At 44.2% G+C, this 26198-nt stretch overlaps 1 protein-coding gene and 1 long non-coding RNA gene across 2 annotated transcripts in view; one reads left to right on the plus strand and one right to left on the minus strand.

Moving 5' to 3' along the window:
* ITGB3 (integrin subunit beta 3) overlaps positions 1–26198 on the minus strand; it is a 118066-nt gene that overhangs the window by 86863 nt on the left and 5005 nt on the right. The window contains exon 2 of the mRNA XM_073582338.1: positions 16949–17031. Coding sequence (XP_073438439.1) covers positions 16949–17031 — 83 coding nt within the window. The remainder of the gene's footprint in view (positions 1–16948; positions 17032–26198) is intronic.
* LOC141096006 (uncharacterized) overlaps positions 1–26198 on the plus strand; it is a 120707-nt gene that overhangs the window by 21301 nt on the left and 73208 nt on the right. The gene's annotated exons all lie outside the window — the stretch shown is intronic.

The following is a 26198-nucleotide window of genomic DNA, read 5'->3' on the forward strand; positions in this document are numbered from 1 at the left end:
GAAATTGGATTCTGTTGTGGCCAAAAAATTTGGACTCCCCTCTATCAGGTGAAGCCAGTTTAATAAATCGGACAGCTTCTTCAAAGGGATTTCCCAGTAGTACCAAATTTTAGGGAAGTATTCACATGATAAGTCATCAATTTGAAATTGGATGTAAACATCGGATCGGGATAAGGCTGGATGTAAACACCTTGAACAGAGCTGCAGAATTCATCTCCATTGAGTGTGTAGCGGCTGCTGTCTTGTCTTGCAGAACAGCTCCTATTCTTTCAAAGTGAGAAATAACAAGTGGTGGTGGGCGTGGCTACGGACCATATAAGGTGGCCAGGGTAGGTCACATGTGGTGAATGCAGGGACCTGGTTGGTTTGTTGTGAAAGGTCCCGCTGGGAGATGTGTCTCCTGGCTAACAGCATGTGGAGTGGCTGTGTGTAATGGCTGCACCGTGCCTGGTGATTTCCTGGAGGGAATGGATGTCTGCAGCATGGAGAAACAGCCATGAAGAAACCTGGACATGGGTGAGATAACTATGAGGCTGAAGAACCCGTGTGTGCCAACCTGTGTGACCACAAGGAGGACAGAGAGAAGCTCTGTCAAGGACACTATGCTGATATGAACGTTATGTTGCTTGCTTTGGTTTATGCTGCATAAATAAACCACATGGACTATAATGGTTTTATGGAAAACCCGTGCCGGATCTGGTTTTGTGGCGGGTAAGCGAGAATCCCCTATGTGAATGACAGCGCTACCTCACAATATATATATATATATATATATATATGATTATATATATATATATATATATATATATATATATATAATAACAAACATTAAGAGTTAATCATGACTTCATTTGACGAGCATGTTCCAGACCTCCTGATTCTGATGCACATAGGCAATTATGGCCATTCTCCTGTTTGGTGGGTGATCCATGTGTCTGTATATATTCCATAGATCGTGCAGTACATATGTGTCTATGTTTGTGAATCAGTGTATTTATACTTGTCTGTATTATGAGACAGGAAGTTTCTCCTTTGCAGCCAAGCAATACATAACGTCATGTACCCTCTGAGCTAATGTCCTACTAGTCCATTACTCGTCGCCTGGATGCCTCATGATGATTCATTCTAACATCCACCATAGTTGTTGCTACTGTTCCCACATAAGTATCGATATAGAAGTTTAATAGAGAGGAATAGGCAAGAGTCAAGAATAAGGAGCATGTAAATGTGTTACCTTGACTGACACATACTGTAACTATATCCCCTGCAGGCAGCCGGGACCCACCCTCTATACCTGGTCTGAGCAGTTGCAGGCTTGTAAACTAGATATCCTGCAGCTATATAAGTGAAAGAGTGAAGACGTTGGGATGGGCCCCACTGACAACACTGGAATTTTATTCTGGATGTCAAGACCAATGTGAGCCATAGATGTAAAGATCCAAGCACCATTGTACAATTTTAATGTGTATTATCTTTGTACCCCTCTGTACCCTGACGTATTATACCATTATACTTTATAGGTCAAGTTCTCACATGGAGAGCCAGGGCAATAGTGACTTATTTGATCTTGATTCAACGAAACACAAAACCGGCGACTTTTTTTTTTCTGCAGATCACTTCTTTGACTTGCTGTGTAGACTGGGTTATAGTAGGCAGAGTTATCTGAAGATCATAATAGGCAGGGGAATTAAATGGGTTTCACCCTACTTTAAAAGTTAACTTAATGGTCCCAGGGTGGTCTAAGAAAAAAAACAACATACATATACTCACCACCACTCAGACCTGCAGGGCTCCTCTACACTTGGTACTGTGTCCCCTCCCCCCATCATTTCAGCAGCATCTAGCATGGAGGTGACTATAGGTTTTCTGGACCCATTCACATTATAGGGTTATTCACAAAAAAGCAAGTTTTGGAATAGTGAAGGCATTGTTAATCTCTGGTGTTCCAACAGCTAGGACTTACAGGGATCTTGCTATTGGGTCTCTGGAACACCAAGAATGGGGCTCTGCAGCCCCATGCTGAATTGAGCAGAGGTGCACATACACGGCCTCTGCTCTTTTCATTTTCTACGGGACTGTGGCATAAGGCTGAGCATTCTACTTGGCAGTCCCATAGACAATGCTTTGAGTAGATGCAGCTCGTGCACACTGTTGTAAATGAATTTGTAAAATCTATAAAGTCATCTTCAGAGAGGAGACATATCACCCTCACATTGAACAAATGGGATTAATTAAAACTAGGGAAGTGAGAAAGAGCTGACACTTCCACCCTCCATTGAAGTAGGACCTCCTGCCATAAACATGTAATTATAACAGGGATCTGCTGAGAACCAGCCAAGCCTTGGATTCATATACTCAGAGGCGCAGAAGTACAGAGATTTATGCTGTTCAAAGGAATTATCTCAGACATCTGAAGCCAGTGGTCAGTGATGAATACTGGGGTTGGCATTGATCCAATATTTATGGGAGATATATTTTCGGCATTTTAGCGGATGGGTGAACATAACGCATTCACTCACATCACCTTAAGTCTGAACACCTCCAGCTTAATATTGGTCAGATGGATGATGCTATCCATGTCATGTTTTATTTCTATAGAAATATAAAATCGTGATAGGAAATATGACAACAATATCTCCCACCTGGGACCTGCACGGGCGAAGATATCCTGAATTCTGGGGATCTCATAATCGTCTAAAGACCTAGCACATCCCACGACCAGCCACCCTATGAGCCCACCAAAGGAATGTATGAGAGCGTAACCATGAACTAATAAAAATCAGAGTTTGGGTTTCTATCCTTGGTCAGTTCTGGAAGATACAGTACTCTGTCTTTCTCTCCAGTGCTCTAAGGAGTTTTTCCCTCCGCCAAGCTCTGAGCCATTTCTATGACACAGATTTACTACTTTACTTTTTCTTTTGTTATACCTTTTATTTTATTTGATTGTATATACCATATTGTTTTGGTCCAAATTTGTAAAATATTTGTGTATTTTTTTTTTTATAAACACTGTGTACTTTTCCGGATTGAATATATAAAATTTAATAGCTCTGCTCCTCTTGCTCTGTATACCACACCCCTGAAGCTATACACTTTATGTCGGGTGTCCAATCAGCCTGTATAAACGATTGGTGGTTGCAGCTAGATCCTTTTATTATTGGGGTGTTGGCAGTGACCATACTGGAGTGTATATACAGTGGCATGTAAATGTTTGGGCACCCCTGGTCAAAACGACTGTTATTGTGAACAGTTAAGGAAGTTGAACATGAAATGATCTCTAAAAGGCCTAAAGTTAAAGCTGACACATTTCCTTTGTATTTTAGGTGAATTTTTTTTCCTTCAAATTTTACATTTTAAAAATTACAAAACAGGAAAATGGAATCGGATTTGTATATACTATATACACTGTGAGCTTCCTAATAACCAGTCTAGTAGTGGAAGCAGCCACAGCCTTGTCCATCACACATCAGCCAATTGCCTAATTGTCTTGACGATTAGAGTGCTGGTTTGTAAACACTGGACAACGACGGGGAGATATATAAGGGATCTCTTGGCCGATCCCTGACACTGAAACACAGGGCTGGCGTCATCACCCGGCATACCCAAGCAAGTGTCGGGGCCAGGGCTGGTGTTAGGGGCAGGCAGACTAGGCAAATGCCTAGGGCCCCACTCCATCAAGGGCCCCCATCCAGTGGCGTACAGTCAGGGGCATCACTAGGTACTTTAATTCGGACCGAGGCCCGATGTAACAGGCCAGATTAACCCCCCTGTCCAGGATATACCTGGGGTTAAAGTGGCCTAGGCCAGATTATACCACGGGTATATTCTGGCCTAGGCCAAACTATACCCCGGTGTATAAATTGGCCTAGGCCAGATGATACCCCTCCAGGTAAGACAGGGAATGGGGTCCCAGGCAGCACACAGGGCCCCAGGAAGCACACAGGGGCTCCAGGCAGCACACAGGGGGGCAGAGACAGAGAACGGGGTCCCAGGCAGCGCACGGGTCCCAGGCAGCGCACGGGGCCCCAGGCAGCACAAAGGGGCCCCAGGCAGCACAAAAGGGGGCAGAGAGAGCGAATGGGGTCCCAGGCAGCACACGGGGTCCCAGGCAGCACACGGAGCCCCAGGCAGCACATGGGGGGGGCAGAGACAGCAAACGGGTTCCCAGGCAGTGCACAGGGGCCCCAGCCAGTGCACAGGGCCCCAGGCAGCACATGGGGGGCAGAGACAGCAAACAGGGTCACAGGCAGTACACGGGGCCCCAGGCAGCACACGGGGCAGAGACAGCGAACGAGGTCCCAAGCAACACACAGGGCCCCAGGCAGCATACAGGGGCCCCTGGCAGTGCACAGGGCCCCAGGCAGCACACAGGGGCCCCAGGCAGCACATGGGGGCAGAGACAGCGAACGGGGTCCCAGGCAGCACACGGGTCCCCAGGCAGCACACAGGGGACCCAGGCAGCATACAGGGGCCCCTGGCAGCGCACAAGGGGGCAGAGAGCACACTGGGCCCCAGACAGTGCACAGGGGGCAGAGACAACGAACGGGGTCCCAGGCAGCACACGGAGCCCCAGGCAGCATACAGGGGACCCAGGCAGCATACAGGGGCCACTGGCAGCGCACAAGGGGGAAGAGACAGCACGCAGGGCACCTGTGCACTGTCTCTGCCCTCTGTACGCTGTCTGGGACCCCCTGTGGGCTTTTTGGGACCCCCTGTGCGATGCCTGGGGCCCCGTTCTTGAGTATATCACTCAATCCTGTGCAATGTCTAGGGCCGGTGTGCGATGTCTGGGGCCCCTGTGTGATGTCTGGGTCCCCTGTGCACTGCTTGGGGCCCCCGTGTGCTGCCTGGGGCCTCTGTGCACTGCCTGGGGCACTATTTTTGATGGTTCTCAAATGCATGAAAAATCTCATCTACAGCAGCTAGGGTATATTCTGTCCCAGAGGGGTATAAACTGGCCTAGGCCACTTTTAACCCTGGGTATATTCTGGGCGGGGGTTAATCTGGCTTGTTACACAGGATCAAAGTGCTCTGCCCCGCGTCTCCCTCCAGGGTCCATACGTGGACAAGTCCCTGTCTGCTTAGCTCCTCCTCCCAGCCAGGACAGCTTCCCGCTCTCTGCTCCTGTTTTCAGCTCCAGTCAGGGACTGAAGTGACATTGGAATAACTTTTCATGAATTAGCCCTATCTAGGCTCGGCCAATTTTGGCAAAGTTGGGCGTACCTGGGGTTAAAACCAAAAGTTGCACAATTTTTATGTAAATTCCAAAGTATGCAAAAATGTGGTGACTTATTAACATGTATTACACCAGAATTATGGCATAGTCCTCAAATCATTAATGTGTCTGTGTCTTGCAGACTAGTCCAAGGCCGGTTCTTGGCAGGCTGTCCCCAAATCTGCTCACCTAGACCGACCAGTTTCCAAAATAGTGAGTTATCCACTATTCATTGTACAGTGGGATAGTTACTAATCGCTGGGACCTTCAATAATCCAAGAACAGGGCTTTGCATCCTGGAAACTCGGAATTGCAGAGCCCAGGCTTGAATTAAGCAGTGGTGTGTATGCTCAACCTCCGCTCCATTCATGGACTATGGGACTGCTCTTGTGTTTCCAGCTGTTCCATAAACAATTAAAAATGCTCAAACCAGAGACTTGACATCTAATGTGCCCCAAGTTACAGTGCCCCATGAACAGTGTACAGTTCCTTCATCACACGTCTCCGTCCTCTAGTGAGCTCGGATATGGACCCTCTCCAGTTTGCCTACAGGCCGGGCATTGGTGTGGATGATGCCATTATCCACCTTCTAGATAGGACTCTCTCTCACCTGGAGAAACCTGGGAACACTGTGAGAATAATGTTCTTCGATTTCTCTAGTGCTTTTAACACCATACAGCCAGGTCTACTGAGAGACAAGCTGGGCCTTGTTGGTGTGGACCTCCAACTCTCCACCTGGATCCTTAACTACCTCACGAACCGACCTCAGTTTGTAAAGGTTCGGGACAGTGTGTCAGACACGGTGATCTGCAATACAGGGGCACCTCAAGGTACAGTTCTTGCCCCTTTTCTCTTCACACTGTACACTGCGGATTTTAGGTGCAACTCATCTAGCTGCTACTTGCAGAAGTATTCTGATGACTCTGCAATAGTAGGCCTCATCACAGGAGGTGATGAAAGAGAGTACAGAGACACTAACCAAACTTTTGTGGAGTGGTGTCAGAGGAACCACCTTAGGATTAATTCCGGGAAGACCAAGGAATTGGTGGTGGACTTTGGCAAGGGCAAAAATCCACCAGTAGTGGTGAACATTCAGGGAAATGACATTGAGATAGTCGACACCTATAAGTACCTTGGTGTGATCCTCAATAATAAGCTTGACTGGGCCCATCACTTGGATGCAGTGTACAGGAAGAGCCAAAGCAGGCTTTATCTGCTCAGAAGGCTGAGAGCCTTCGGTGTTAGAGGGGCACTCCTTGCATCCTTCTTCAACTCTGTTGTGGCATCAGTCATCTTCTTTGGTGTGGCGTGCTGGGGTAGTGGCATATCAACCAGGGATAGGAATAGGCTGGACAAACTGATTAGAAGGGCCAGCTCTGTCCTGGGATGCCCCCTTGATCCAGTTCAGGAAGTAGGCGACAGGAGGATACTGGCCAAGGTGATCTACATGGTGCAGAATGATTCCCATCCCATGCATGAGACCGTGACAAAGATGTGCAGTACTGTCAGTGACCGGCTACTTCATCCTAAATGTGAGAGGGAGCGCTATCGAAAGTCCTTCCTTCCTGCTGCAGTTAGGCTGTATAACCAGCACTGTCCAAAACGGAGAACGACCCAAACAGTGAACTGATAGATCCAAAGTTGTGACAGTCCGGTTACATTTTTTTTTTTTTTTCCCCCGTATATGTACCTACCTACTGTCAATGTAATGCCTTTATGCATCTGTATCTGTACTTGTTCCTGCCTTGCTACTGTAATGCTCTGAATTTCCCCATGGTGGGACGATTAAAGGATTATCTTATCTTATCTTATCAAAGTTTTCCACCTTATACACTGTGTGATGCAGTGACTCCTGTGACAGCTAGGGGGCGCTGTATGGGCTGCCCGGGACATGCATTCCCTTTGTTGTGATGGGGAAATGATGAGCGGCAGGATTGTAAATGGCTGATATGTATCACAGGGTGGGTGGCCCTGTGATGGAAGCTGGAACGTGTATTGATCAGCAGAGGTACTGCTGAGGGTTTGTTACTGTGTATTAGGGAAGCTTCCAGGTGACTTGGTGAGATGGGTGGGACCAGTCACCTACAAACCCTTGGACCTGGTGAGGCGTGAGTGTTGGACGGTCTCAGGAGGGGACGGACGTCCTGAATAGCACCCACTGAGGCCCTGGACCCGGTGGCCGGTGTGTTGGGAGACCCTGGGAGGAGGGTTGGAACCCTGAATAGCACCCGGTGAGGCCTGTGTGTTGGATGGTTCCAAAGTGTGGAGGGACGTCCTGAATAGCACACAGACAGGCCATGTGTGTTTGCAGAGTCAATGACGGCACTGCATTGGGGGAGCTACTGTCCGTCTGTGGATCTGGACTGTCAGATGGCCTGGTGAGCAAGGCATTGTCCGGGATGGTGATCCCAGTTCGACAGCTTCCCTGAGAGAGAGGACTACCAAGTAGTCGGCATCAGGAGCAGGAGCTCTTGCGAGGTAACCCCGGACGTGGGGATATAACTGTTGTTGACCGTGATGTTCTATGGACACTAATGAACTGTTCGACGTGTGGTCACCCACGGTAACTGGACAAAGAGGTCCAGCGTGTTTACTGACAGCGTGTTAAAGCCGTGTACCAAGGATTGTGATGGACTATGTGTAAGCATGTGACATGTAACATGTTCCTCAGCGGTTTATGAAGGCATAATAAACTGCACTAGACTGTTTAAGTGGAAAGTGTTCCTGTATGCATCAATATCGCAGCCAAGTCAGTGTCCCCCAAAACACTAACAATAAGCACTACCTTACAGTCATAGCAGCCCTATCAGTAGTATCTGAGCGTTATCTAATTCTACCATTTGTGGTGCACACTAGAGTACCACATCAGACTGTCTCTAGGAGCAGCAAGACAGCAGAAGACACGCCTACATAGAAGACAATGGCACCTCTATCAAGCAAAACAATATTGGCATGTGGCACTGCCACTGCACATGGTGTCCATTGTGTTACATAGGACTGCACGTGACATCTACTACATTATCTGTACTCAGAGAGTTATCACTGTCTTATCTGTGGTGCTACATAGGACTGCAGGTGATATCTGCTACATTATCTGTACTATCTTGGAGAGTTATCAATGTGCTATCTGTGGTATTACATAGGACTGCAGGTGACATCTACTACATTATCTGTAACACGGTGTTATTTGCAGTGTTAAAAAAAATTTGGGAGGGGAATTTTTTGTCTTAAGGCTTGGGCCCTCGATCTTTTCTGACCCTAGCAACGCCCCTGACTACTGCAAATAGTCATAGACCACTAGGCCAATATGAGGCCCCTGAATATGGGGACTTCAGTTCCAGCACTGGCTCCAGGCCCCCTGTATCCCCATCCTGCTCATGTAATGTAGCCTAAATGTTTCTGTGTGATGTTGCAATATGTGAGCATTTGGGGCCCCACGTTAAACTTTTGCCCAGGGTCCCACTTTGTCTAAAACCGGCCCTGGCCAGGGCCCTGAGCAGATGGGAGGGCCCACTCGCCATTGGGGACACCGTTGCGCTATGGGGGCCTGGTGCTTGCGCCAGTGCCGGCGCCCGCGAGTGGGTCCCCCGCTTGCTCCTAGCCTCAGTACTTGCGATACTCACCTCTCCCTATTCCACCACTGCAGCGTCTTCTGTGTTCTCTGACTGTGACGTTCAGGTCAGAGGGCGCAATGACGAGACTAGTGTGCTCCCTTTGCCTGAACAGTCACAGCGCAGAGAGCCAGTAGACAGCCAAGCCGAGGAGTCCGGAACAGACCAGCGTAAGCAAGGAGAGGTGAGCAGTTCATTTTTCTTTTCTTTTCTTTTTTTAATGTTTGGAGCATCTTATGAGGCCAATTACATACGGAGCATCTTATGGGGACAAACAATTACATAAGGAGCAGTATATGAGGCCAACTACATATGGAGCAATATATGGGGCTCATTATTCTGTATGGAGCATTATATGAGGTCAATTATTTTGTATGGAGCAATATATGGGGCTCATAATTCTGTATGGAGAACTATGTGGTGCCCATAATACTGTATGGAGGTCTATACTGTCCGGTTTCTGAGCTATTGATATCACTCATGTAATGTAAGAAGTAAGTGACATCTTTGGCATTGTACTATACTTATATTTTTCTGCTGTATCTGTACATCATAAATTGTGGTATGTGTTAAAGGGACCCACTGAGACTCTTTTGACCGGGGCCCACGAAAACCTGCAGCTGCCCTGCTGACCTGGAGCTGCCCTGCTGACACACACCATCACCTTTAAAATGGAGCCACTGAGCCCTGTTCTTGGTGTTCCTGAGCCCCAATCTTGTGATCCCTGAATGTCCAAAGAGGATAACTTGCTTTTTTGGGAACATTTCTTTCATTTTTAAAGTAGTGGCCAACATCTTTAATTGTAGCTTAGGAGGTCAGAAAAAGGCAAGGCAGTTTAATATTATGTACACAGATACAGTTAAGGTTCTTCATGAATCTGTCTTGTCATTCCTTTGTCTCTGTGGAGTTCGTAGTCCATTACTTGGAGACTGTAATAAAGTATGACAGTTTCCATTTGTTGCAGCTGCGCCTAATGCACATCATATGCTGCTGTACTGTCTGTTCAGGGAGGTACAATTGTGCTTAAAAGTTTACATACCCCAGCAGAATTTTTGCTTTCTTGGCGTTTTTTTTAGAGAATATGAATGATAACAGCAAAACTTTTTTTCCACTCATGTTAGTGGTTGGGTGAAGCCATTTATTGTCAAACTACTGTGTTTTTTCTTTTTAAATCATAATGACAGCCCAAAACATCCAAATGGCCCTGATCAAAAGATCACATACCCTGGTGATTTTGGCCTGATAACACGCACAGAAGTTGACACAAATGGGTTTGAATGTCTACTAAAGGTAACATCCTTGCCTGTGACCTGCTTGCCTGTAATCAGTGTGTGTGCATAAAAGCTGAGTGAGTTTCTGGGATTCAGACAGACTCTTGCATATTTCATCCAGCCACTGACGTTTCTGGATTGTGAGTCCTGGGGAAAGCAAAAAAACTGTCAACGCATCTATGGGAAAAGGTAGTTGAACTGTATAAAACAGGAAAGGGATGCAAAAAGATATCCAAGGAATTGATAATGGCAGTCAGCAGTGTTCAAACTGTGATTAACAAATGGAAAATAAGGTCCTCTGTAAAAACAAAACCATGGTTAGGTAGACCAACAAAAATTTTGCCACAACTGCCAGGAAAATTGTTCAGGATGCAAAGTAAAACCCACAAATAACATAAGCTGAAACACTGGACTCTCTGAAAACTAGTGGTGTGGCTGTTTCAAGATGCACAATAAGGAGGCACTTGAAGAAAAATAGGCTGCATGGTCGAGTCGCCATAAGAAAGCTATTAGTGCGCAAATACCACAAAGTATCTCGCCTACAATACGCAAATCAGCACAGAGACAAGCCTCAAAACTTCTAGAACAAGGATATTTGGAGTGATGAGACCAAAATTGAACTTTTTGGCCACAACCATAAACGTTACATTTAGAGAGAAGTCAACAAGGTTTTTGATGAAAGGAACACCATTCCTACTGTAAAGCATGGAGGTGGATCGCTGATGTTTTGGGAATGTGTGAGCTACAAAGGCACAAGAAAGTTCGTCAAAGTTGAAGTAAAGATGAATGCAGCATGTTATCAGCAAATACTGGAGGCAAATTAACAATCATCAGCCTGGAAGTTGCGGATGGGACATATTTGGATGTTCCAACATGACAACAATCCAAAACACAAGGCCAAGCCGACCTGTCATTGGCTACAGCAGAACAAAGTGAAGGTTCTGGAGTGGCCATCTCAGTCTCTTGACCTCAATATCATTGAGCCACTCTGGGGAGATCTCAAGCACGCAGTTCATGCTAAACAAAAATGAACCTCATCCACAACTACCACAAAAGACTTCAAGCTGTCATTGATGTTAAAGTGGGCAATACACAGTATTAAGAAATGGGGTATGTGAACTTTTGATCATGGGTCATTTGGATATTTTGGGTTGTCATTATGATTTAAAAAGAGAAAACACAGTAGTCTGACAATAAATGGCTTCACCCAACCACTAACCATGAGTGGAGTAAAAGTTTTGGTTTTATCATTCAAATTCTCTGAAAAAATGCCAAGAAAGCAAAAATTGCTTTTAAGCACAACTGTACATAGGTGCTATTAGGTTATGATCTGCATATAAAATGGCAATAAGATATTACAAATCAAATATTACTTTTTTTATATTATGAATTCTCCAATTCACACAATGTAGTAGTGCAGTGAGGACTTTGAAGATCCTCTTCAAACACAATGTGGATTGTCGATGGTGGCTTTATTGTCAGTTTACCTCATTGACTTTGATTTTTTACATTCATTGATGCGGGTCACTATAAATAGACAACACTAGCTTCTTTTTTTTTTTTTTTATTAATACCCTGTCCCTTGAAATCGAAAAAAAAAAAATCTATTTCCACTGTCCCCATGTGATCCTAACTATAACTGACCCTCAAGACAATAAAGTGATTCACACGGGGTCTGGATATGACGTGTCTACATTTAATAGGGAAGCCATCAAATCCCATTCTGCAGTATAACCAAACATCAAGTGATTCATTTGAAGCTCTGATTAAAAATGATGATGTGATACAAGCTTTCCACAAAGCTGAACGTCAAACATGGAAGTATACAATGTACTATTGGAATCTGTGGGTTGTGGTTTTTCATCCTTACAGCTAATAATATAAAATTTAGTATAGTGTGGAAAATAAAAAAATAGGGTATGGGCACACAACTATTTTTTACAAGAGGGTCTGCTTAGATACACACCTGAAAAAGAGCTTAATAAATGCTAAAAAGAATCAACATATGTGTCGCAAATTCGCAATGTAAAAATAACTTCTTGTGCTTATGTTAAGTCTTGTGAGTGTCTTTTAATCGCATCAAGTCTTCAAAGACATGAAGTGGTTAAAAGAAGTGACCTGACCATTCTTCTGGTGGCTTCCACGCTCACAACTTAATGTAAAAAAGTATAAAAAAACACCGCCGTTGAAGATGATGGATAAAAATGAAAAACGACCGAAAAGATGCAAAAACAAATAAACAAAAAAAAACAATGTATGCACATACCCTTATTAAATGAGATTGGTAAATATAGTACATTGGTCAAAATGGACGCAGCAGTAAAATCATTAGGCTATGTTCACACGTAGCGGAACTCTCACGGAAGTTACCGCGAGAATTCCGGATTCCATTCCGCGGGAAAATCGCATTTTAAATTCCCACGATTTTCCCGCGGAAAAACTAGCGATTTGCAAGCGTAATTAGCTTGCAGAATTCTAGCGTTTTCCAAGCGATCTGGAGCATCGCTTGGAGAACTGATTGACAGGTTGGTCACACTCGTCAAACATAGTGTTTGACAAGTGTGACCAACTTTTTACTACTGATGCTGCCTATGCGGTATCAGTAGTAAAAGATAAAATGTAAAAAATAATAAAAAATATTGTTATTCTCACCTTCCGGCGTCCCGCGCAGCCTTCCTGCCTCTCTCCACTCTCCCGGTCCCAGTAATCCTTTGCGAGAATGACCGCGAGACGTCGCGCTCCCGCGAGATCTCGACGTCACCGCGGTCATTCTCATAAAGGATTACTGGGACCGGGAGCATGGAGAGAGGCGGGAAGGCTGAGCGGGACGCCGGAAGGTGAGAATAACAATATTTTTTATTTTAATTCTATTTTTTACAGGGATATGGTACCCAGAGCTCAGAGGACAGTCTCCTCTCCTCCGGGCCGTGGGTACCATCCGCAAATGTTCTGCTTACTTTTCGCATGGTGGGCACAGCCACATGTGGGAAGTAAGCGGAACAATGCATTCCTATGGGTGCGGGATCGCCGCGATTCCGCTTAATTAATGCATGCTGCGTTTTTTACCGCGAAGCGATTCCGACGCCGAAAAAAACGCAGCACTAGCACAGCATTGCGGAATCCCAGAGGATTGCATGGGATGCTTATTTTTTGCGACAAAATTGCACGTTTAAAACTGCCACAAAACGCAAAAAAAAGCCACGTGTGAACTTAGCCTTACTCATTAATTACAATTTAAAGGTGATGTCCACTTTTTGACAATTAGTACAATGATCAAAGGATAGCAAATTGATCACCAAATATCCAGCTGCTAGGATCCCCAATGATTGGCATTAATTTGTGGGAAAACCTGGTTGTCACTAAGGTGCGGCGCCCCTGAGGCTCAGTCGCCACAGAGGTACTGCACCTTCTCCTAAGGTGTGGTGCCCCACCATCCAGGTAAGGTGGGAACTCCCGACCACGCTCCAACACTCACACCCCACACAACAGGGTAGTTCAGCAAAGCCACATTGCGGCTCTTGCTTAGAGTGTAGCAGAGCACCTTTGGTGGCTCCCTGCTTGGAACACGAAACGTGCTGGGAGGTGGGTGGAGTTAGAATACATAAAAGAGTGGGGAGATTTAGGATTGAGAGAGAGTCATTTGGGGAGACTGAGGGAGGAAGTCACTCAGAGAGGAGTGAGGAAAGGAGATCCCTGAGAGAGGGATGGAGGAAGGAGTGCTGCAGCAGGCCTGAGTGACCCGGGTCTGCTGGCACAGGAAAGGAAAGAAGGAGACAGACACTGAACTGAAGCCTGAGCTTCCATAGGAAAGAAAGACAAGTGCGGAACGTAGGAGAATAAGAGAACACAGAGGATGTGGGTTAGGAGAGAACCCTGCCTAGAAGTTCTAAGCGCAAGGCCGGGGCCCAGTCTCCGAGGTTGTATGGACACTAATGGTTCTGCAGCAGACACCGGTGGAGTAGTGGGCTGTAAATGCACTACTCCCATCTAAGACTTGGGGGCACAACAGCAACACGGATAGAGAGCCGGGACTCAGGAGTAAGGAGTCCCCGAAGCTGGCTACAGCTGTCTGCTGTACAAGTAGAGTTCTTGGGAACATCAGTTAGGAGGAACTCCAGTGTAACTCAGTACTAGGAGATATTCACACCAAAAGGCGCTATAAGAGGAGACGTTCAGAAAGGCACATGTTGGCGGAGCGTTGGAAGGGAGCTTTCCGTCTTGCCTGGAGGTTGGCTGAGTCCCTGACCCGGAGGACATGGCACGGAGGCCGGCACCTGTGTGTGTACTACAGACTGTGAGTAAAGCTTTGGAACTACAAGCCCTGGTGTCCTCCATTGATTCTTGCGCCAACACACTCAGCACCGCTACATCTGGGTTCCAGCTTCTACACTGCCTGCGCCTCTCCTCTTCCCCTACATCTACACTGCCCTGGGGCTGCAGCTCCACCTGTGGGGAGCTTCACCATCTTAGCTGCAACCCATCACCAGCCCCACAGGATCTGCAAGCAGCGTCGGCCTAACATCCCACTTGCCAAACACCACAGGTGGCGTCACGAACTATTCCACCATACACAATTTCCCCCATTACTTAGGCGCCCAGGGCTACGGTCCGGGTCACTGCTGCTGTGACACATCCCACTGATACTGGCCCGGCACCGAGTACCCCACGGCCCTGGGAGGGCAACCCAAAGGCATTTCACTTGCATAGTATTATGTATAGTGCTACATGGCGGCCATTCAGATGTAATACAAGTATGGTTCATATCTGCCCAAACGGGAGTCTTTCATACAGAGCAATAAATGGTTGTGGTTATCTTCATGAGTCAATGCATTTATAAGGTTATTCCCAAAATATTAAGTTATCCCTTATTAATAGGACCAGGTATAATTACTGATCACTGGGGTCCAACTTTGGAGGCCCTGTGATCAGGGCACTTGTCCCTGGACTTTGGGACCTGCAAAGGTCTTGAATGGAACAACAGTATATATCCTTGACTTCAGCGCCATTCATTGTCTATGAAAGTGCAGCGCTCCACTATTTCCGTTAAGTCTGGCAGAAGGGATATACGTTAATTTAAAGAGAACCTGTCACTTGCCATAAATATGTATTTTTTTTATACCTGGTATAAATGCAGCTATTCTGAATCCGATTTTTGTGTTCCTGCTTTTCTCCATTCCTGAGAAATAGCCTCCTCTTCTCTGAAAAATAAATCTAGATTTCTTAGTCACGGAGGCGGCATCGGTAGTAAAAAGTTGGTCACACTTGTCAAACACTATGTTTGACGAGTGTGACCAACCTGTCAATCAGTTCTCCAAGCAATGCACCAGATTGCTTGGAAAACGCTAGCATTCTGCAAGCTAATTACTCTTGCAAATCGGTAGTTTTTCCGTGGGAAAATCACGGGAATTTAAAATGCGATTTTCCAGCGGAATGGAATCCGGAATTCTCGCCGTAACTTCCGCAAGAGTTCTGCTACGTGTGAACGTAGCCTAAAGACCAGATTAAAAAAATGACATATGTATAGCAAGTGAGGGGTCTTCTATAACTAAAGAAGGATTACCGGATTGGTGATTGACATCATTTAGTAAATCTTGGCCTAAGAGAGCTCTTAAAGAAGACCTTTCATTGGATTTTTTTTCTTTTGTGTCCCTTTGTTCCAAACTTATGCCACTGATAATAAATATTAAAATTTTCCCTTCAACCAACAGTGTATACAGAACTTCTCTGTGAGTGTTTTCTTCTCTGAAGCTGACCAATGGAAACAGGCCACACCCACAGAGACGTTCTGCCTACGCTCAGTTGATTGAAGGGATCATTTATATCTATATTAACAAGAGGCATAACTTTGGAACTGAGGGGAGTAGAAGAAAAAGTTAATATGTTCCAGAATCAGTGGCGCAGCCCCAATTGGAGGAGGAACTCAATTTAAATGAAAAAAATCCAGTGAAAGGTCCCCTTTAAGTGGGTTGTAGAACCAATAAAAAAAAAAAGTTGCAATATGCATATCGGATATGTTTTACTCCAGTCGCCCTCTCCATTCTTAACGATTTGCACAGACACCAGCAATCCACAGCAGGATTGTCAGCGAGTGTGTTGAGATACTCTTGCATTACGGATTCAGTCACTCTCTTTTTAGACAATTTGAACTCCAAACTATTAGTAAGTGCGACATTTAATAACCAGTAGGCTCCGCTTTTATATTCTGAGATATAGAGCAAGGACCACAGCGCACATTTCAATGTTTACTGATTTTTTTGTATCCCTATTGGAAAAGGTTTGGCGGATCCCTTGCCTCTTACAGCAGTGGTCCATACATCGGGGTGGGAGCGCCAGGTTTTACCGTCCAATTAATAGTTTTTGTTTATTGGGTTGTAGAACCAATCTGAGGGATTTTCTGGTAGAGAAACCCTTTAAGTCCAGCTGGTTCTACTGCTCCGCCAGCGGTCACATAATATGTAAGGAATGACTTAAACATATAAACTAATAAGTCGTTGAGCAGAAGCTTTAGCTCCAAGTACAAGGATTCCCAGATGTTAGACGTGCTGGAGGAGCTGAGGGTGGGGACCTGGCACGATGTCAGGCGTGCACTCTTACATCTGTCTGGGAGACATAACCCGATGTGTAGTATGAGTCCAGGGAAACATTGCCTTATTAGGATTCTGAGGGAAAGCGCGAAGGATCTACAGACCAGCGATGGGGTTAGGGAGGGAGAGCTGCGCGGATTCATGCAAATAACAAGACAACTAAAGCAGCATAATATCCTATTCCCACAGTGCCATATTCTCTGTCAGAGTAGGAGCCGGCTTCTACGGAACCCATAAACACAGTCTCGCCCTACAGAAGAACCTTACCTCTTGAGAACACCAAGCACATACAGGACTGACAGCTAGACATTTCTGGCAGGAGGACACCCCTCGTGAAGAGCAGATGGAGGCTGAAATATACAGATATTGCACATGTCACATACAGAAAAGATATAGATCTAGAATACTGACATTATTATCTTGCACAGAGCAAAAGTACAGGTTATGATAAATTGTCACATTTTCTAGTAACACACGTGCAATAATGTAGGGAATAGCATGCGTTGTGATCAGAATCTTGACTGGGTCCACTGACAGACTACAGACTCCTCCTCACATGTAAAGCGCCATAGAATAAATGGAGCTATAATAATAAATAATAATAATAATACAGCAGCGTGCTGAGGGAAACAGCATGAAACCTGAAAATTCAGCACAATTCCAATACTCCAGTGTTTAAAGCAAACAATTTGGGAAATATTAGATTGGGGAATCACTGGTTACGCAATTTTTATTTGGTTAAAGATTCATCCAATTGGATAAAAATCTAAAATGTACGCAAATCATTAAAATGGTTTTCATATCATAGATGACGTCTTTCATATAGGAGCTGCTGATTACTGGAGACTGGTTGCCAAGACCCCATAACTCCTGTAATAGTCAGGTAACTCCCCTGCAGCTGTTACTGCTGGGGATATATGGCATTACATGGCTGACCTGAACAGCAAGTAAGAGGTGTTGCATAGAAGCCACATCCCTTGAAATACAGGGGATGTTCTCATGAGACGACCCCTTTTAACCTTAATTTCTAAAATTTTTAACCTAGGAATAAGGATGCAGACAATACTCCAAAAATGCACAACCTTGTACAAGTCCCCTCTGAAATGTAAAGTGCTACAGAATATGTCGGTGCTATAGAAATAAAATTATTATTATTACTACTATTATTATTATTAACTCTGCATGTTCAGAACTAAAAGCCTTAAGGACGTAGTCAGACGGTCGTATAAATCAGGTTCCGAGATCAAAATGCAGTGCACAGACTGGCTGGCGGCTCTCTTGAACCGAGCGTGACAGCTTCATGTAACTTTATGCAGCTGTCACACTCAGCTCAGTCCGTGCATTGCGTTACGATCTTGGTCCAATTTATATGGCAGTCTGACTTGATTTGTCTACAAGGCTTTGGCTAAAGGCCAAATTCTGATAAATTTAAATGAGTTACCCCTATAATAATAAATTATCTATGCACAGGATAGATGATAAATGTATGACTGCTAGGACCCCTAGAGATAACAATGACCAAGTATTAACACTTATATTCACCTTCGGTGATGGTGCAGTTCCAGCAGTGTCGCCACTGGCTCTCCTGGGGATCAAGTAATATTAGGTCTCGCAATCCCATTGCCCAGTCAGCACTGGCTTCACTCTCCCGAAGAAAAGGAGAGTGAATCCAGTGCTGACTGGCCACAGGGATTGCGTTACATGACAATGTTACGTGATCCCAGGGACAGCCAGTGCCAACACTGCTGGAATTGTAATTATTTTACAACTGAGAAACATGAGTATTGAAAAGGAATTGTCCAAGTAATGGACAACTCCTTTAACTATCTCTGATAGTCCCATAAATAATACATTGATTAACGTTATGTGCAATCGTGGCCATACCATTCAATTCAATATTGAGCACAACAAGGAGAAATTTTCTGGTTATTGGTGGTAGTCCTAGTTCGGGGTTATTAGCAATCAGCCATCTATCACCTATCCAGTAGAAAGATAAGTGTCATTTGTGGCTAAAACCCTCTATGGTAGCTCAGTGGGTAGTACTGTTGCTTTGTGGCACTGGGGACCTGGGTTAAAATCCCACCATTAACAATATTTGCAAGTAGTTTGTATGTTCTCCCCATGTTTGAGTGAGGTCCTCTCCAGGTACTCCGGTTTTGTTCCCCACTCTAAAGACATAGTGATAGGGAATATAGATTGTGAGCCCCATCGGGGACAGTTTTGAATGACACCATTCCCTTCAGCATGTAAGATACTAAAAAAACCGGGAAAAGTGAAGTAAAATGGTTGAAAAAATACAAATGTGCCGTTGATTTTTTACATTTTCTTTTACAGCATTCATTGTATGGTAAAAATAATCTGAAAACATGATTCTCTGTGTCAGTATGATTGCAGAAATATCAAATTTGAATAGTTTTTTTTTTAAGTGATGAAAAACACCTTGTATGTTTGTAGAAAAAAAAAAGACATTTAGGCTTGCATTGCCATTTTCCAAACCCCGTAATGATTCTTATTTTTATTTTGATGGGTCTCTGCGAGGGCTTGCTTTTTGTCTGAGTTTTACTATACCAAGTTAGGGAATATATGACGTTTTGATCAGCAATTCTGGCATTTTGATCTCATTACGGTGTTTATCGTCTTGAGTGCGCCAGAAACAGTTTAGTTGGATTGTGGCCGGGAGTATGCATATCGTATACTAGTGGTCACATGTCCGCTGTTCCCAGCGCTGACACTGGAGAATACTCACAGAGCAGAGTGCATGTGCTGTGAGGATTCACAAGATTCACAAGTCTACAGTCAAAGTGACTGCAGACTTGTCGTTTAAGACTGGAAAACCATCGAACTTGCAATCCTATGATCACTTCTTCTATATACTACAATATCACATGATAGCGATATATAGTATAAATCATGGACTCCTATGAAGGGCCAAGATGGCAGCCATGAAGCCTTGACTAGGTCCCTTGCTGCCATGGTAACCCATGGCATTAAGCAATCGCATCATGCTGGCTGATAGGAATCAGTATATTGGTGATCGCTCCATTTAAATGCCTATATCAGAGATTGAGAACGATATCTCAATGGATAAACAACAACTCCTAAGCTCCCTTCACACTTGCAGACCCAAGTGAGACTGTATAGTTACGTCCATTTGTCTTAAGGGTTAAAGACTACGAGAAAAAGAAATGGTGTCATGGTGCACCTCTAAAAAAATGCTATGTATGACACCATGTCGACATTTTGCTAGGGCTATGATCGGTAATGGGTTTGTAACATTGGCACAGCCAGGGCCGGCATTAGGGGCAGGCAGACTAGGCATTTGCCTAGGGCTCCCGCTAACCCAGGGGTCCCTAGCCAGTAGTGTGCTGCTCCACGAGGCCGCTATATGGGGTCCATGAGTAAGGGGGGCAAGATGAAGCTCACCACATCATGCATTCTACTTGTCCATGATACCGATACAGTTGAAACCAATGATGGAGGAGAGCGCGTCACATGACGTTCCCTCTCCCATCACTCCCCCTCTGTCTCTGACGCAACGGGTGTGCAATGACATCACTTCATTGTGCGCCATGCTGTGCCAAAAGTGGAGCTGATGAGATGCGCTGCGGAAGCCAGAGCATCGGGAGAACAGAGAGAGGTAAGTATTGTATTTATTTTTTTATAATACTGCTAGACTATGGGGCTGCATGTGTATGTGTGTAGGGAGCTGCATTATACTGTGTGTGTATGTGGTGGGGGCTGCATTATACTGTATGAAGGGGCTGCATTATACTCTGGGGGGGTTGAATTATACTCTGAGGGGGCTGCATTATACTCTATGGGGGGCTGCATTATTTTCTGAGTGGGGTTGCATTATGCTTTATGGGGTGGCTGCATTATACTCTATTGAGGAGTATGGGGTGCATTATACTATATGGAGAACTATAGGGGGTGCATTATAAAATATGGAGAATGATAGGATGCGTTATACTATATGGAGGACTATGGGGAGTGCATTTTACTATAAGGAGGATATGAGGAGTATATTATACTATATGCAGGACTATGGGGAGTGTATTGGACTATGGAGAGTGTGTTATACTATATGGAGGACTATGGTGAGTATATTAAGGTATATGGAGGACTATGGGGTACATTATACTATATGGTGGACTATGGGGTGTGCATTATACTATATGCAGGACTATGGGGTGTATTATACTATATGGAGGACTATGGGGTGTATTATACTAAACAAGCAAAATGCTGCCTATTCATTGAGTGATTGGGTTGATTATGTCAGAAAAAAAATCATTGTTCTCAGCAGCACAATGACTGGTGTAAATTGCAGATGTGCTGCTGATAACCTGATACTGTATGGGGACAGATTGATCTAATAGTGTTTGTTCTGTCCCCATCATTGTTCCTCAGCCTGTGTAAAGAGGCCGGGAAACAAACGCCAAACGACTTCAATATTGTCAAATCACGCTCATTTATTGGTCTGAAATCAGCTCATGTAAATGCAGCCGAAATGTTTCTGTGTGATGGTGCAATATGTGAGCATTTGTGGTTCCAATTTAAAGTTTTGTCCAGGGTCCGACTTTTTCTAAAACCGGCCCTGAGTTCAGGAAAAAAACTTCATTTTTTTCCCTCAGATTCCCCACCATTCATTACAGTGTCACAATGCGGTCACATATGGTGAGCTCAGCTCCATTATACAGGATAATAGATGATCTTGTACTACCATGTTTGACCCATTTGGCGGGACTGACTCTGGGTACATGGTAGTGACTGGTGTGTACTGTTATAGTGTCTTTCATCTTGTCACAACAGTTGGCAGTTTTTTTAGTTCAGCCCAGAAATGTCACTGCCCATTTAAGGCAAACCACAGGGAATATATCGCAGGCGCGGGCGAATGTGTTCTTTAGCCTTGACATCACTGCATATGAGCGGAATTAAAGTAAATTCCCATGTAGACAAGGCGCCCGGCCAAACAATGACCTATACAGTACAGAAACGTATACAGGACGTGGGGAAGAAGTGTCTGGGCCTATGTGCCCTACTCTACACATCTACATGTATGTACGGCAGCGGGCAAATACCAGGACTGTAGATCTACTACTTCCAGCATGCCCTGACAACTCTATACTCTGTGGAACTACAACTCCCATCATTCTATCACATCTCAAGCAATTATAGATCTACTACTCCCAGCATGCCCTGACAACTCTATACTCTGTGGAACTACAACTCCCATCATTCTATCACATCTCAAGCAATTATAGATCTACTACTCCCAGCATGCCCTGACAACTCTATACACTGTGGAACTACAACTCCCATCATTATATCACATCTCAAGCAATTATAGATCTACTACTCCCAGCATGCTCTGACAACTCTATACTCTGTGGAACTACAACTCCCATCATTATATCACATCTCAAGCAATTATAGATCTACTACTCCCAGCATGCTCTGACAACTCTATACACTGTGGAACTACAACTCCCATCATTATATCACATCTCAAGCAATTATAGATCTACTACTCCCAGCATGCCCTGACAACTCTATACTCTGTGGAACTACAACTCCCATCATTCTATCACATCTCAAGCAATTATAGATCTACTACTCCCAGCATGCTCTGACAACTCTATACTCTGTGGAACTACAACTCCCATCATTCTATCACATCTCAAGCAATTATAGATCTACTACTCCCAGCATGCCCTGACAACTCTATACTCTGTGGAACTACAACTCCCATCATTCTATCACATCTCAAGCAATTATAGATCTACTACTCCCAGCATGCCCTGACAACTATACACTGTGGAACTACAACTCCCATCATTCTATCACATCTCAAGCAATTATAGACCTACTACTCCCAGCATGCCCTGACAACTATACACTGTGGAACTACAACTCCCATCATTATATCACATCTCAAGCAATTATAGATCTACTACTCCCAGCATGCCCTGACAACTCTATACACTGTGGAACTACAACTCCCATCATTATATCACATCTCAAGCAATTATAGATCTACTACTCCCAGCATGCCCTGACAACTCTATACACTGTGGAACTACAACTCCCATCATTATATCACATCTCAAGCAATTATAGATCTACTACTCCCAGCATGCCCTGACAACTCTATACACTGTGGAACTACAACTCCCATCATTATATCACATCTCAAACAATTATAGATCTACTACTCCCAGCATGCCCTGACAACTCTATACACTGTGGAACTACAACTCCCATCATTATATCACATCTCAAGCAATTATAGATCTACTACTCCCAGCATGCCCTGACAACTCTATACACTGTGGAACTACAACTCCCATCATTCTATCACATCTCAAACAATTATAGATCTACTACTCCCAGCATGCCCTGACAACTCTATACACTGTGGAACTACAACTCCCATCATTCTATCACATCTCAAGCAATTATAGATCTACTACTCCCAGCATGCCCTGACAACTATACACTGTGGAACTACAACTCCCATCATTATATCACATCTCAAACAATTATAGATCTACTACTCCCAGCATGCTCTGACAACTCTATACACTGTGGAACTACAACTCCCATCATTCTATCACATCTCAAGCAATTATAGATCTACTACTCCCAGCATGCCCTGACAACTATACACTGTGGAACTACAACTCCCATCATTATATCACATCTCAAGCAATTATAGATCTACTACTCCCAGCATGCCCTGACAACTCTATACACTGTGGAACTACAACTCCCATCATTCTATCACATCTCAAGCAATTATAGATCTACTACTCCCAGCATGCCCTGACAACTATACACTGTGGAACTACAACTCCCATCATTATATCACATCTCAAACAATTATAGATCTACTACTCCCAGCATGCTCTGACAACTCTATACACTGTGGAACTACAACTCCCATCATTCTATCACATCTCAAGCAATTATAGATCTACTACTCCCAGCATGCCCTGACAACTATACACTGTGGAACTACAACTCCCATCATTATATCACATCTCAAGCAATTATAAATCTACTACTCCCAGCATGCCCTGACAACTCTATACACTGTGGAACTACAACTCCCATCATTCTATCACATCTCAAGCAATTATAGATCTACTACTCCCAGCATGCTCTGACAACTCTATACACTGTGGAACTACAACTCCCATCATTCTATCACATCTCAAACAATTATAGATCTACTACTCCCAGCATGCCCTGACAACTATACACTGTGGAACTACAACTCCCATCATTATATCACATCTCAAGCAATTATAGATCTACTACTCCCAGCATGCTCTGACAACTCTATACACTGTGGAACTACAACTCCCATCATTCTATCACATCTCAAACAATTATAGATCTACTACTCCCAGCATGCCCTGACAACTATACACTGTGGAACTACAACTCCCATCATTATATCACATCTCAAGCAATTATAAATCTACTACTCCCAGCATGCCCTGACAACTCTATACACTGTGGAACTACAACTCCCATCATTATATCACATCTCAAGCAATTATAGATCTACTACTCCCAGCATGCTCTGACAACTCTATACACTGTGGAACTACAACTCCCATCATTATATCACATCTCAAGCAATTATAAATCTACTACTCCCAGCATGCCCTGACAACTCTATACACTGTGGAACTACAACTCCCATCATTCTATCACATCTCAAGCAATTATAAATCTACTACTCCCAGCATGCCCTGACAACTATACACTGTGGAACTACAACTCCCATCATTATATCACATCTCAAACAATTATAGATCTACTACTCCCAGCATGCTCTGACAACTCTATACACTGTGGAACTACAACTCCCATCATTATATCACATCTCAAGCAATTATAGATCTACTACTCCCAGCATGCCCTGACAACTATACACTGTGGAACTACAACTCCCATCATTATATCACATCTCAAGCAATTATAGATCTACTACTCCCAGCATGCCCTGACAACTCTATACACTGTGGAACTACAACTCCCATCATTATATCACATCTCAAACAATTATAGATCTACTACTCCCAGCATGCTCTGACAACTCTATACACTGTGGAACTACAACTCCCATCATTATATCACATCTCAAGCAATTATAAATCTACTACTCCCAGCATGCCCTGACAACTCTATACACTGTGGAGCTACAACTCCCATCATTCTATCACATCTCAAGCAATTATAGATCTACTACTCCCAGCATGCCCTGACAACTCTATACACTGTGGAACTACAACTCCCATCATTATATCACATCTCAAACAATTATAGATCTACTACTCCCAGCATGCTCTGACAACTCTATACACTGTGGAACTACAACTCCCATCATTATATCACATCTCAAGCAATTATAGATCTACTACTCCCAGCATGCCCTGACAACTATACACTGTGGAACTACAACTCCCATCATTATATCACATCTCAAGCAATTATAGATCTACTACTCCCAGCATGCCCTGACAACTCTATACACTGTGGAACTACAACTCCCATCATTCTATCACATCTCAAGCAATTATAGATCTACTACTCCCAGCATGCCCTGACAACTCTATACACTGTGGAGCTACAACTCCCATCATTCTATCACATCTCAAGCAATTATAGATCTACTACTCCCAGCATGCCCTGACAACTCTATACACTGTGGAACTACAACTCCCATCATTATATCACATCTCAAGCAATTATAGATCTACTACTCCCAGCATGCTCTGACAACTCTATACACTGTGGAACTACAACTCCCATCATTATATCACATCTCAAGCAATTATAAATCTACTACTCCCAGCATGCCCTGACAACTCTATACACTGTGGAACTACAACTCCCATCATTCTATCACATCTCAAGCAATTATAGATCTACTACTCCCAGCATGCCCTGACAACTCTATACACTGTGGAACTACAACTCCCATCATTATATCACATCTCAAGCAATTATAGATCTACTACTCCCAGCATGCTCTGACAACTCTATACACTGTGGAACTACAACTCCCATCATTATATCACATCTCAAGCAATTATAAATCTACTACTCCCAGCATGCCCTGACAACTCTATACACTGTGGAACTACAACTCCCATCATTCTATCACATCTCAAGCAATTATAGACCTACTACTCCCAGCATGCCCTGACAACTCTATACACTGTGGAGCTACAACTCCCATCATTCTATCACATCTCAAGCAATTATAGATCTACTACTCCCAGCATGCTCTGACAACTCTATACACTGTGGAACTACAACTCCCATCATTCTATCATATCTCAAACAATTATAGACCTACTACTCCCAGCATGCCCTGACAACTCTATACACTGTGGAACTACAACTCCCATCATTCTATCACATCTCAAGCAATTATAGATCTACTACTCCCAGCATGCTCTGACAACTCTATACACTGTGGAACTACAACTCCCATCAT

The sequence above is a fragment of the Dendrobates tinctorius genome, unplaced genomic scaffold (genome assembly GCF_039654945.1).
Source record: "Dendrobates tinctorius isolate UK_male_01 unplaced genomic scaffold, ASM3965494v1 ptg000071l, whole genome shotgun sequence".
NCBI lineage: Eukaryota > Metazoa > Chordata > Amphibia > Anura > Dendrobatidae > Dendrobates > Dendrobates tinctorius.